This window comes from Hyposmocoma kahamanoa, unplaced genomic scaffold (genome assembly GCF_003589595.1).
Source record: "Hyposmocoma kahamanoa isolate Upper Pololo Valley unplaced genomic scaffold, ASM358959v1 100021, whole genome shotgun sequence".
In the NCBI taxonomy this organism is placed as follows: Eukaryota; Metazoa; Arthropoda; class Insecta; order Lepidoptera; family Cosmopterigidae; genus Hyposmocoma; species Hyposmocoma kahamanoa.
In genome coordinates, this window is record NW_020653200.1 from 10,047,268 (window position 1) to 10,061,663 (window position 14,396).

At 36.3% G+C, this 14,396-nt stretch overlaps 1 protein-coding gene across 1 annotated transcript in view; it reads left to right on the forward strand.

Moving 5' to 3' along the window:
• The window catches only part of LOC113225523 (E3 ubiquitin-protein ligase MYCBP2), a 98,975-nt gene that overhangs the window by 73,966 nt on the left and 10,613 nt on the right, over positions 1-14,396 (forward strand). The window contains exons 33-51 of the mRNA XM_026457848.1: positions 549-701; positions 958-1,051; positions 1,137-1,189; positions 1,405-1,499; positions 3,605-3,701; positions 4,055-4,189; positions 4,715-4,919; positions 5,531-5,674; positions 5,848-5,991; positions 6,517-6,622; positions 6,714-6,823; positions 10,478-10,663; positions 10,888-11,088; positions 11,166-11,359; positions 11,437-11,593; positions 11,774-12,012; positions 12,231-12,362; positions 12,733-12,956; positions 13,327-13,438. Of these exons, the coding sequence (XP_026313633.1) occupies positions 549-701; positions 958-1,051; positions 1,137-1,189; positions 1,405-1,499; positions 3,605-3,701; positions 4,055-4,189; positions 4,715-4,919; positions 5,531-5,674; positions 5,848-5,991; positions 6,517-6,622; positions 6,714-6,823; positions 10,478-10,663; positions 10,888-11,088; positions 11,166-11,359; positions 11,437-11,593; positions 11,774-12,012; positions 12,231-12,362; positions 12,733-12,956; positions 13,327-13,438 (2,781 nt within the window). The remainder of the gene's footprint in view (positions 1-548; positions 702-957; positions 1,052-1,136; positions 1,190-1,404; positions 1,500-3,604; positions 3,702-4,054; positions 4,190-4,714; positions 4,920-5,530; positions 5,675-5,847; positions 5,992-6,516; positions 6,623-6,713; positions 6,824-10,477; positions 10,664-10,887; positions 11,089-11,165; positions 11,360-11,436; positions 11,594-11,773; positions 12,013-12,230; positions 12,363-12,732; positions 12,957-13,326; positions 13,439-14,396) is intronic.

Sequence of the window (14,396 nt, forward strand, 5' to 3'; positions counted from 1 at the left end):
AGAAGTAAATGGCTTCTCTTTACAATTCTTATATAAACCAGCACTCCTTACAACTCTGGATCTGCTACTCTCAGCAAATCCGACGCGACGCTACGAAAAAGAAAGACACATGTTACGTGTCAATATTGCTTTATGTTGATATCGAATATCGAATATTGAAATATTGAATTTCGTTAAGCAGATCAGGAAAAACTTGTATGTCCGTGAACGTAAGAGCGAAATAGACGTGCGTTATTCATCGGTTCGTACGAATGCGGGTCGACACAGGTCGGCAACGAATCTACTTCCTGCGGATTTCCGATCGCATCTGTACGCATGCCGACGACGACGGCTGATCCTGACTTAGAAACAACTGCCGCGAACACGAACGTACGCGTCAACGGCGAATCGGCTTAATGCGACAAGTGTGGTTAAACACGATACCATCAAGCCGATTCCACGTTAATAAGGCTGGTGACTCCCTAATTAGTAGTGTCCCTACATTATTGAACTTTTGTGTATAGCTTCTTTATCTTGAAACATATTCACCTACTATCTTCTTCCTACAGCTAGTCAACAAGGACGGTACATGGGTTAGGTTGAGCGCGGAATCAATTCGTGCGTACACAGATGGTTGCATGAGCGTCGCGTGGTGCCTACAACACCATCGGCATCTCGATAAAGTATTGCTGGTAGCGGTTGAACCGTGCACACCTCCTCAGGTACGTAACAGTGTGAATTTGTCATCTTTTTTTCAATTAAATGTATTTGTAAGTATATTTCGTGGTACCCTGACGCCTGATGTTTTCGACGATACAAGATAATATATACGTAGTCGTGCTGAGTTTACAATTTCAATATCTTCCTTCTCTAACACTTCAAAGTATTGTTGAGTTGACGTACTTAAGTTTGGGACAATTTGTGACATATGATATAACTTGATTTTGGTACTGAGTATTTCTTGCTTTATTCGTTCAGATGGAGTACACCGGTGTTTGGAGTGGCTACGGTGACTCTCAAGGCGACATGCATTCGTGGACTCACGAAGAAGACATCGACGGTGGACCGAGTGGCGAGTTCTTTATAATTACAATGCCTGTTTTTATAATTTAAATTATATGTGAATAAAACTTCTTAATTGTTTTTTTCTCACTTAGGTGTAGAAGACAGAGTAGGAGGAGGTGGTACACAAAATGAAGCGGGAAGTGAGGTAAACATATTATTTTGTTTTCGTTCTTTATGGCTATGGTATAATATAAGGGACATTCTGAATACCAAATAACATTTAATGATTTTTATTGTGAGCTGTATTAAAGGCTTTACAATCAAAGCATACAAACTATTTTTTTAACATGTAAATATATATGTATATATTTACACATATTCATAAATAAATAAATACTTAAATCTGCGTTCATTTCACAGAGTGATAGCAGCTCAAGCCCTTTCGTATTTGGCTTGGAGCCCAGCAAACGAATTAGGAACATTCGCAATGAAGCCGCCGCTTTAGCTTCGCCAAAGTAAGTATCGTTACTGTACTTTTTATTACGTCACTTTCTGTGTTTTGTTCATTGACCTACCAACAAGTGGACGTCGGGTTCGCGCTAAAAAGTGTCCGCACCTATAGGGCGTTAAAATCGCATACAGAGCGTCAATCGCGCAATAGTCTTCGTTTGTTCGACTCGCGCGGTTGTCAATCATGCAATACTTTATATAATAATAAAAGCTTGTAAAATTACTGCAGTAAAGTGTAAAAACTGGATTTTGTATCTTATTTTCACTAAACAAATATATTGTCTTATCATAGTTATCATTTAAAAGTGTTATTTTGTACAGTTGTATAGTTTTAATTTATATATAAATTAATCGTAAATATAAATTAAAAAAGCAAACAAAATAATCCAATAGCTAACTGTCCTTTTTCTACACACTGCATGCGCAAAAGATGGAAAGAGACCTATTAAGCCAATTTTAAGAAACTTGTACAAGCTTCTTGGTCATTTTCAATTGTTCGAACCACAAGCGATTGAAATATTTAGAACAAAGAAACTATAGAGTCACTTTGATTATATTCTTATTTTTAAAATGAGTTTTTATTAACCGTTAGCAATAAGTAACAAAATATTGTTGTGCTCGTTACGGCTTGGGATTACCTATCAAAAGTCAGAAAATTTGGAATTTTTTGAAAGCGTAACGGTTTTATTATAAATAGGTTTTCGGAATTACGGATATGTGTGTTTACGTTTAGTTGGAATATCGGTACATTTCTTATAGTACCCGCTTATTTTCACATTTGTAATATTTTTATGTAAGTATCTGCCCAACACTTTATTATTTATTTAAGTGAATTTGTACAAAATTCAACCCAATAATATATATAAAAATTAATTGATATTTACAATAAAGGCTGCTCCAATACTCTTGTATTCAAGTAATTTTCAGTAGAAGCTAAATATGGTGTGTTTGGGACTTTTACATTGTTGCAAGCACAATTAGGCAGTGCGGCAATGACGTTACAATTTAAATTAAACGTTTTAGTTTTTTTTATATTTCGTTACATGTTGTACTATGTTTGTATGGGTTAACTTAGGACATTTTTTTTCGTGGTTTTTGTATTAGACCCGACGTCCATTTGTTGTAGGTCAATGACTTGTTTAAAAAAAAAATTGATGTCAATATTTAAAGCACATCTTTGTAATTTAATTATACTTGTATTAGGCGACAGGACCACGTACGCTGTCATTGTGTAGTGAAATCATTACAGATTCAAAATGGTGGACTTACTAAAATGAGTTGCGTACTTTAGGAAACAATTTATGAGGTACGTGTGTATCACCAGACGCACGATTTGTTCCTCTTGTAACTTGATATTATAAAAAAAATATTCTAGGAATATAAGAGTAGAAGTACGGGCCTAATATGGAATTTTACTGAAAGGCTAAGTATTAGCCTCTATTTTTTTATAAATACCAAATGCTGTAAAAGAATTAAATTAAGTTACGTAATTTTTTAGAATATAGAATTTTTACTTGCCGATACAAAACGTCGAAATTCTGAGTACGTAATATTTTAGACTTTTAGATTTTAACTACAAAAAAATCGTTAAAAGCCAACAACAAAGATCTGCGACAAAACCTACATAGAAAAATTAATAAGGTCCGCTAGTTCTTTCCGTGGCTTAGTTGGCATAGCGTCTGACAAGGTTTGCTGAAGACGTTGGTTCGAATCCAGCCGGAATGAAATAATTTTTTCTAAGTGTTCGATATTTGTATTAATAATTATAACAAATTAGTGTAGTAATTTCACAAAAATAATAGAATATCATGGTAGTCAATCATTGTGACATTCATTAAATTAAAAAAAATAATTTTAACTGTTTCTTGTTATATGTATTGAAAGTAATAAAGAAAAACGGTTGACTCAGTCCTCGGCCTCTGCTTGAAAGGAGGTAGGCCAAACCATTAGGCTTCCACGGCTTTTACATTAACCAAATGGTTACCGCTAATTACAGGTATGAGTTCTTAACCAGTTTTTACCACGGTATGAGTTCTTAACCTATACTTAGTGATGATCATTTAGTTTTATTATAATTTTCAAGCCTTATTAATAACTTGTCCATTTGCAGGTCATCCCCGAGAAAAACCAATGGCAACAGCGACGAGTGGTCGCCTAGCCGACAGCGGTTGAGTGACAATGTGAAAGAGGTCAGCATCCTTATTGAGGTTGGTAGATATTCCTTTTTATAGTTCTTAATTCATTATCAACTTTGCTCGATAATGACACTAGTTTGCTGCAATACAAACTATATAGGGTTTATCGATAGTGTAAATATCGGACAATTGAACTTAATAAGCGTATTATTAAATTTATTTCTTAATTTTGTGCTATTTTTTTGTGTCAGTTAGTTTTTTAGCAGAGTTAACTTTTACCATTTATTGCATACACGTGGGTAAACTAGATTCAAAAACTTGTTATTTTAGTGGCTTTTAAAGTTACACTGTACTTTACAAATGCTAGAACATTTAACGAAGGATATAGACAATGACAAGTGCGGTTTGTGTCATTATTGTTCCAGACTGACATAGAGCCGGAGCTTGAACAGAGAAGTAGCAGTAAACTAGCGCAGACTGGTACTCAGACTTCGCCAGATAGCGTTGGCGAAGAAATTGTAGCCGCTGCTCAGGTTTACATTGGTCCTAGTTGTAGCAAGGTATTTATTTATTTTAAGTCCAGGCAACAACCCTTAAAATACATACCATAAAGACTAACATATATGTGATATAATATAAAACTAGCTAATTATTTACACGAATTACTAATTCTGCCCTCGGAATGAAAAAAACACAACTTTTGATAAAGTACGTATAGTTATGCCATTTTTTGTTACGAGGTTATTATTGTTGGCGATGTGAGGCGCTCTGGTGTCAGGTAACTGGCTTCGGAATCGCCGATATACGACACCCTTCGGCCAAAATTCCTCCTTCTTATAGGTTGACAGATTATTTATAACACGCTTTCTGTTAGCCAATCTTATCTTTCTACAAATCTTTGATTTAATTGACAGATAGATGGAATGGCAACTTTTATCCAGTCTGATTGATGCTAATTAGTTTTTAGTTTATGCACAGTTCATATGAAAAAGGGTATTAATGCCTGGGTAGTGTTACTCGACGTTGAATTCGTTTTTCTGGTTTACGTGGTCTTATTAATTAATAATGTTTTATTACTGTTGCAGTCGTCGACCAGCGATGGCCGACTGAGTCCAAAGAGTATAGCACGTGAACGCATCGCGAAGCGGTCGCGCGCGTACAAGCGCAGCACGTCGCCGCCACCGCTGCCTGCGCGCATGTCTGCACCGCCGCCGCCGCGCAAACATGCACTAAGCCCCGCACAAGTCGAATGTTTGCGTGCTATCTTTGCTGCTTTGCTGTGGCATGAAGGTAAAAAATCATTATTAATTTCTATTATTTTACTTTTATTGAAAAAAAATTCAAATTTATCTTTTCTTTATAGTCAAAAGTCTAATCGGCAAAGTATAGTGTGTAAATTGTAGTTGACATCGTTAAGCAACTGTGATTGACCATACTGCCGCCGTTAGTTGAAAACTTGTGACAAAAACTTAAAACCGAGAATACAATATTTAGGAAATGAAATTTAAAAAAGTATCTACTTTTCTCTTGCAGTAACTTCATATTTTATCCACCTAAGAAAAAATAAAATAGTGACAGATCGGCCTTTTTTGCTGATCTCAGTAGTATACATAACAGTTTTTTTGAAAAAATGTCACATGCGCCGTTTCAACTAACGCCGGCAAAGTCTTTTCCTGTATAAACAAACACATTAATGCTTAGGGGCCACTTATTAAACATCGGCCATAGACGTCAGCTATAACCACTGAATGGAAATCTAGCATTAAGAACAACTACACACAAATAATTCTGTTTAATTTTGTTTCGACACACGTATTTAAAGTACGTTTGGATAATTACTATTGTGGAAAAAAAGTCGCTTGCTTATGGGTCCTATAAACTTTCTAATGTTGAACCATCAGGTATCGTTCACGACGCGATCGCGTGCGCGGCGTTCCTTAAGTTCCACCCTCAGCTGCCGAAGCAAGGCGCTCTCGTTGTCACCCGCTCGCCACACGAAGTCTTGCCACACACTCAAAGACATTCAGTCGAAGTCTCCAATGCTGGTAAGCATACTTCAGTTCTATACTGCATCCACACAATAAACAATATGGCACATGATACAATTTTACATTGATAAATATTTACTAACTATAACTTAAAAAGGATGACAATTGTAGCATTTAGAGTCATCCACATATTTTCATTACTTTACACCTGCACTTTTTAACACTTCAAGGTCAATATTTGCGTATCCATCCGTCTACCCTGGAAACTTTGACTCGCTCTGGGGCCGAAGCCGCAGCGAGTCGTAGCCGTAAAGTTGACAACGCCACTATAACCATAAGGGAAGAAGATCATGTTCATCATACCAGCGAACCAGGTATTTATTGGCATTAAATTGTATCTACGAATTTTTTTAATGAATATCTTTTGAAAAAAATAGTAGCACTTAAGAGCACTGGTGTAACGGATGGCACCTCCACAATATTGTTGCCATAATAGTATTCTTGTTGTCTGTATCGGCTCTAAAGCGAACCGCAGAGTCTAAGTTTTTTCAATATCCGTACAATTTATTATCTTTACTATGTAGTTGAGTTCTTTTTGGTGTATCTATGTAAATATCAGTTTTGAGACCATGCATAATTTTATAACTGTAACGTTTAACAGGAATAATATGATGTATTAAGACAAATACAATTATCTAAATCGTCTATAAAAAAATTTATTGACTTTGATTAGTTAATATCCAAAGTAGGATCATGTTTACACAAACCACGCAATTCACTTCTTAAGCATTTGGTCACAAACATTTGGTTATTCCATTATTGGAACTGTATTTCAATTATTGATTAAATCAATGTACTCGTGTAAGATTCCACTTACCAATGACATATATTAACAACAGTGCCGTCTTCGTCGGTAGTGAATGTGCTACCTCCAGCTCTGCGGGCTCTCGTTGCACTATGGGACGCCCTATTTGATGCGGACGAGCTCGCCCCCGCAACTGACAAGTGAGTACATCCACAAAATCAATAAAATATACGTACAATATTTTTCTTAATGCTTACATGAATTTTCTATATCTAGAAACGATAATTGCAGAAAGAAAGATTTCTCTGAGAAGAACGAAAACGACGATTCCAAGCCAAATAGCGGAATGCGTACGAAAAAGGATTGTCCCAAATCACCAGCCAACAAATCGCCGTACTCAGGTAATGCAGGTAACTAAAATTTTTGTTATCTGTTTAGTATTGGTAAATAAGATTAACAGCTATATTGTCAATATTGCTATGCGAAATTGATTGTCTAATAAGGTCTGATAGTAAAAATCTTAAATGCAAGCTACTGCTCGACCGGCATACATTGACGTATTGTTTCTAACAGACAGATGGCGTTAATATTAATTCGTTAGATTGTTGTAGAGGTCGCTACTAGGTAATTATTAAATGGCAACACCGAATTGCAATGTTGGTGCACCTGCGCACTGGTTAGCTAACGAGGGAAACTCGGTAATTGACACATGGATTATTATGAACAGCTATGGAGTATATATACCCCTGTGTAAAATTTCGCGAGTTGTAACGTTCCTTCAATTAAAATGGTCACGCTATATTTCTGTACTTATAGTTCAATTCACATAGCATGGGTACGGTGACATTTGAAATTTGAAATTTCTAGCAATGTTGTGAAGTATAAAGGAATAAAAAAAAAAATAATTATCTTATCGAGATAATTTGTAACGAAGAGTGAATCGATTTACGGACATTAATTTAAGAACAAATAATAAACAAAATATAAAGGATTCGATTATTATGTTAACAATCTAAAATCAACAGCAACGAAAGGAATTTTGAATAATTACTCCGAAACTGTTATGCAAAATTCAAAACAAAAGAAATCGACTCGCGTGCAAAGTGTATGCAGTCTTTTTGAAGCGAGATACTCGTATGCAATAGCCGATTCGGTTTATCGATTCCATGATGTCAATATCTCACATATTTTTATTTTGTTCTCTTTTCTGTTCTCTTTTCTTTTTTATTATATAATTTGTTTCTATACACTTATAGATTTATTGACCAGAAATTCGGGAGACGGTGGCCTGGTGACCTAAAGCACAGGGTATCCAAGTTTAGGCTCCAGTCTCTACAAACTTTCCTATATACACTACTATTATTTCATTTAATATGTTACAAATTTGTGGAGAAAATAAATAATTTACTTACTAACGTACTAATATAAAATTATTCGAATTTACGCATTAAGTAGTTGGGTTAATTTATATATATTTATTTTTACCTTTATCTTTTTTGTTTATATCTACTTCATATACTGTAATTTTTAGTTAAAATTACAACTCCAACAAAATTAAATGTTGTTTGTTTTTGGTGTATTACAACAAATTTACTATTTCTTTTTGTAAGCTGGTTCTGAGATTAGTTAAAAATAGTACGCATGCAACGTAAAAAATTTAAATATCACAGTATACACATCCTATGTGAAATGAACTACGAGTATAAGTGTATGGAAGTGAAGTACACGGAGTAAACTGATTATAGTTCCATTGAGTAACGTTTTCACGTCTAAATCACCGCAATTGTGATAGACAGTTTCTCCGTAAATGCCGCTTCGGAGTATCCTCCGACATATATATAATAGAGTTAGATGGTTCCCCCCTTGATTTGCAAGTCGCATGAAGGAATTTCAATCTAACGATTATGAGCTGTTAAACTGACTAGTTTGATGAGAGACTTCTCAATTCATGAATTCAGTTCAATATTAGATATACGTGATATTAAAGGCGAGAGATATAATAATAATAATAATAACGCACACACTCAACATAGCCCCGCACTAGGGAAACCCTGTGTCGCGGGTGCCATGGACACACACATAGACAACCACAAATTACAGCCAAACTCACGAGAGAAATGATTGTAGGCCATACAACTATTTCTCCCGGCCCGGGAATCGAACCTGAGAGATATACAACATAATTATGTCTTAAGTAATTTTTCAACTATTTATTTATTTAGATATACTATCGGTACGTAGAGAAACTTACACTGTTTTAACGTAGAAATGCCTATACAGTATGTTATAGGTGTATCCAGCATTTACGAAAAAAAACCTTAATTGTAAAAGAAAATAGAAACAAAAGTACTGTATGGAAAAAAAAGAAAACAAAACCTACTATCTAAGAAATTATTAAAGAAAACAAAACAAAACCCCTAAGACTCCACCTCTAAAGCAGTTGTACATTCCGTTTGAACTTATATAATGAGTCGTGGAAGATGTTAACCTCGTCTGTATTACCGTTATTGAAAATTCTCATGTATCGTAGTACAGTGGAGAAAAATGGCCCACATTAGTACGGGATACAGGACCCGAAAATATATTTCAGTAACGAAACCTTCTTTAAATTTACTATTAACGTTAATGGACTATAGCGCCGTATTTCTGTCAATACTTATACCCACGCTTATTTTATTTTGGTCATGGTGCGATGCTGTACTAAAAATGTTTTCCCGCGAGACTATATTGTAATAAAAAAAAATCTTCGTTTCAGTATTATAAGTACTTCCAACTCGCTGTTAGTGTAAAAAGGTAGATTTCCGTGTTTTCGTAATCCGCTTGTTTATACCCTAACGCGACTTGAATCGTAGAATAAAAGAACCCAAATGTCATGTTGTTATACGTCCTTACGACCAAACTGCATTTTTTGGAATATACTGAACATGTAGTTACGTGATTAAAATCGTGACCCTTGCCCTTGCTCATCGTAAGTGTCTCGACCGACACTCGCCGCTGGTTCCAGTCGCCGGATCATCCTATTCCTAGTTATATTGTTATCTCTTGAAATTCCAATCACTGAATCGTTGGCTAAGTAAATATGTGCATATTTGTGTCACATAATATTCGACAGAGGCGTGAAACCCGACCCCGAAACTTGTGAAATTTCTTACTCCTAATTATAACACAGCCAAAACTATTAGGTTTAGTATACAACTATTGAATTTCATCCTTCATTTTTGTCATTAGTCATTACTAAACCTATGATTCCGTTTATATTATAGGCTTAGTAATAACTAATGATGATTTTGCAGAAGAATAAAACGTGATCATAAATTCAAAACCAAACTAAGTACGGCACCAATTCTACAGTACGCCAATTTCATAAAGCCGTTTATTTTAAGGCGTGACGTATCCAATTACGCCAATTTCATAAAGCCGTTTATTTTAAGGCGTGACGTATCCAATTACCCGGTGTCCACCATCTTATCTGGACATTTTGAATCAGTCACGAAGTTTAAGGAAATTTGAAGGGTTTACTCCGCAACATAGGATTTTTTTCCTTGTTTTATCTATATCTTAGGTACTAATTTTTTGTGGCAATAAAAATTGCGAATAATTGCGGTCCATAAATCGATACGATGGCAAGCATTACAGTGGTTTAAATCTTATAATCCTAAATCTATAAAAAAATTACAACATTTGTACTGATTACACCAGAGCTCTAAATCATAGACTTTAATATAGGGAACAGATGGTTTAACATAATATACAGTCATCTAAACAAAGATCTAAACTTATTATTCACGTTCTAAATCTGTATTACATATTTAGAAAGTTATATCAGTATTCATTTCAGCGTAATACTTGTACAATTATTGCACCCAATAAGGTGTATGTGAATAGTGATTGATGAGGTTGCTTCTAATCGATATCATCGTTAAGTGCAAATTAATTAGTAAATAATATTATTGTTAATTGGTTCACTGTGTGATCTAACTCTGAATCATGAATACAATTTGTGTTATCTAATGTCAACGAGACATTGTGAATGTATTGGTTTTTATCCTATTTAGTACGATGCGAGCTTTGTGGCGGGGCAGGCGTAACGCCTCCACTTGCGGCCCATATGAGGAACAACCACCCGGGATGCCGCGCTCCATCCGTCAAAGGTTACGACCGTGCTGGTTCTTATAAGCAAACCAATCAACTTACGCCGGCTACTAATTCTGTAAACTCAATATGCGGACAGCTCGCTCAAGGTATCATTTGACATTACGTGCTAATATTTCAAATTATACCATCAATGATTGATCTTATGCTGTTAGTGATGTATTGACTACACAACTAGGAAATACAATTACATTTCTTGTACTTACTAAACGTTTTAGTTTTCAAATATATACCACGCAATAATTTTAACGCTTAACATTTTCTATCGGTTTCAAAAATATAATTCGTAATTAAAGTAGTTGATTGTTTCCAGCATATCAACTATGGTACGTATACTGCGAGAAATGTCGCGAGAAAGCTTTAAAAGCTTCGACGTCGGTGGGAAAATCGAAGACGAAGATGCTACAGGAGTTGGGTTACGACCATGTTGACATGCATCAATCGGAAGTCGATCATCACGTCATGAAGGAAAACGCCGTATTCCTATTGGACCTTGCACCACTAACTAATTCTGGTGAGATAATAATTTATATATGCAACAGTGTTGAATTGTTTAATGAGGATATTTATTCCATAACGTTCATTTTTTAGAATCGCTGAGCACGTCTCCTTGGTACGAAGGCTCTGGACGGAGTCCTCCAACGCCTCCGGGCAGCATGTGGCAGCCGGCGCCGCCATTCCAGTGCCTAGCTGCTTTGGGCGCTGCTCCTAAGATGAACGCCAAAGCTGATGCGGCTCGCTATCATTCCTTGGGACGACCTCCGCCACCCGCTGCTGCTCCTATTGTGAGTTCTAAACGATAAAAAAAATCGAAATATTTTACGTTTGAAATAGCATCAGTTATACAATATTTTTTTCACAGACTACTCAGTACGCTACTGAGCTGAATTTAAACTCGCAATGGCCAAGGGTCCATCGGTCTGTATCCATGGGACAAGCGGGAGCCAGGGACTTGGCACAGGCCGCGCACCCTCCACTCACCAGGAATATACAGACAGAAACTCAGGATACACTCTCAGGTATGTCTACCGCAGTATAGTATTAATCGTATTATGATTAATCCATATGCGTCTACGTTTTGGGAGAAAAACGTGTTCAAGAAATACAGTCGCTCCTTGCATATCATGTGAAGTTGACTCCGCTTGCGGTCCCTCAGACTTATAATACGTGATTTATATATATATATATATATATAACAGGTGCCGGATCATCGCTACTGGCCCAACCCAGCGCAGCACTACAGAAGTTAGTCGGTAGCAGGGAATATGACGGCGAGAGCTGCTCGGTTTCCGCATTTGAATCTCCTACTATTGACCCTAATACACTCGTGCAAAGCCCTGTGTTGACTTTCGTTTTGGCACGTAGAGACTTACACTCGTATCGACAGAAGATGGATGCAGCCATAAGAATAAACACTATTAGACAATACGCCTTTGAGGTGAGTGACTTGATCAATTACTTACAGTGATCATGTAGTTTATCTTGGTCACTAACTAGCCCTATCACTCTAAATGACCGAAGTTAAAATTTATCTAACATAACAAAAAAAAAACGTACATATGCTGCTAATATGTCTTAGTGCAACAATTTGAAATACATTGAAAAATATTTTATCGCCGCATACGATTACATTTATAATATTAATTATTGTTGTAGGCATTGAACTGGATACTGCGTTCGGCCACGCAGCCAACAGGTGTTCACGACGTTATGTGGTGGTTCTGTAGTGCATTGGATAAGTACGCTCGTATCGTGCCACCACCTCTTGCACTGGACGACAACAAAGAGGTAAAAAATCCTAACATGACGCCGCGTTTCTAAAATTATGTCCGGGATTTAATTGTAGGCCATAACTCTAATACTATTTTGTATCTGATGTTTGTGCGTGAGCCTCACTTGTGAACTTACAACAAATTTATTGTACCTAAGCATCTGAGAAGTATTCTTCTTTAAATATGGGGGAAACACCGTGAGTGTTGGAACAACATATCCAACTATTTCCTAATATCCTCTTAGAGCATTGGGACCGATGCTCAGCAGTAAATAATAAACTAATATGTTACATACAATACTATTTACTTAACGTCAATCGTACTCCTGTATTTAATGTTTCCTAGTAAATAGCCTGCTATTCGCCTATACGTAACTCTTTTCACAGAACGCAGCAAACGATCCAAACCGCGTCATAGTTCCCACCGCATCAGCGTCGGCCATATGCCCGGGTGGCCGCTCCGCCCGTGGCGCGCGCGCCGCTTTTCATGCTTTCCTCGGCTCAGTGAGCGCACTCGCTCCCTTTCTTCCACCAGCCAGTGCCGCTGGCCTGCAAGCAGTCAGATGTTGGGCGCTCTATTTCTCACCACATGATCGAGCCTTCTTGCACAGGTGATACTTTTGAAATAGTAAAACCAATGAGACATTTATTCTTACTTGAGGTATGGTTAAGATTTAAAACAAATGTATCTCTCAGTACAGTAATAATACATCACTTAGTAATGTATTTAAAAAAATACATTTTTCAGTAGCTTATGGAAGCGTCGTAAATAGTTATTCTGATTACTAATTAGCTTCTGCTCTACATTCTTACATTTAGCTTAAACTATATATAATCTCATGTATATTGTTTGAAACAGTTATTAATCATTTGTTTCGTAACTCTCACTATATAAATCCATCAATGAACAAATTTGATATGGTATTTTTATTGGCGTGGCTTTAAAATTTTGTTTCAACCGTTAACGCTGCACGGACTCAGATCTCAAGTGTTTAGTGTGATAAGCAAGATTCTGTCCCACTCAGAAGACAGCATCTACGAGGACGGTATGTTGGGAGCTTTACATGAGAGCTTCCACAGTTATCTTAGTAAGGTAAGTACATGAAAGGATGATTTTACGAGTATGGTTTGATGAATTAGCGATTGTTGATGCGATGCGTCTGTGTGAATATTACACATTAAACAGTTTTTTTGACGGTAGAATACATAACATTGTGCCAAAAATTTTCATGAATTTTTGTATGGAATTTGAGACAGTAACATGCGCCATCTATTTAGAAAGTAAAACAACCATCTCAATTAAACTTCATGGTCATACCACTACCATGTAGTATCCTTAAAAACAATTTCATGTGTGTGGTTCACATTAACTTTGGTTGAGTTCTGTATTGTACCACCACATACCACCACAATAATTTTAGCAGGTTGGATATTGTTATTTAAATGAACATAAAATGGTATATATGTAGAGTGAAACAAAATATAGTGTTTTGTACTACAATTTACTTTTAATGCCAGCTCCACACGTTTGCCGATTGTCACAAGCCCGAAACGTCTACAAACGCTTGATGAATCCACACGCCCAAAGAGGCAAGCATGGCGGACGTCGAATTTGTGTCTGCTATTTCGGCTTGACCTATTTTTATTAAAAAAAGAAGCAAGATGAAAGGACACGTGCATCTGCTACTTTTACTTTGTCTTTATGGTCCTTATGCCTCGGATTTCAAATGTAAGGTTTTGCTTGGTAGCACTCCAGAAAGAATAAAATAGTCTCGTTTGACCAGCCACCTCCGGAAAGTTATCACTTATATTTACACAGATTACAATAGTTGGTTTTAAATTCTTTCGGCTAAGGAAAAGGCAAAGGTTTAAAACCTTACAGACATGTTTATAAAGACAGTATAGCGTCATCTTTTCTTAAATATTGTACGACATAGCCATCATCCCAACGTAGCAGAAAAGAAACCTTATCTGTCGACAGTTTTCAAATAATATTAACTAGCACAAACGTATGGATACGCGACACACGCTAGCCGCAAACTTCTTTTGAT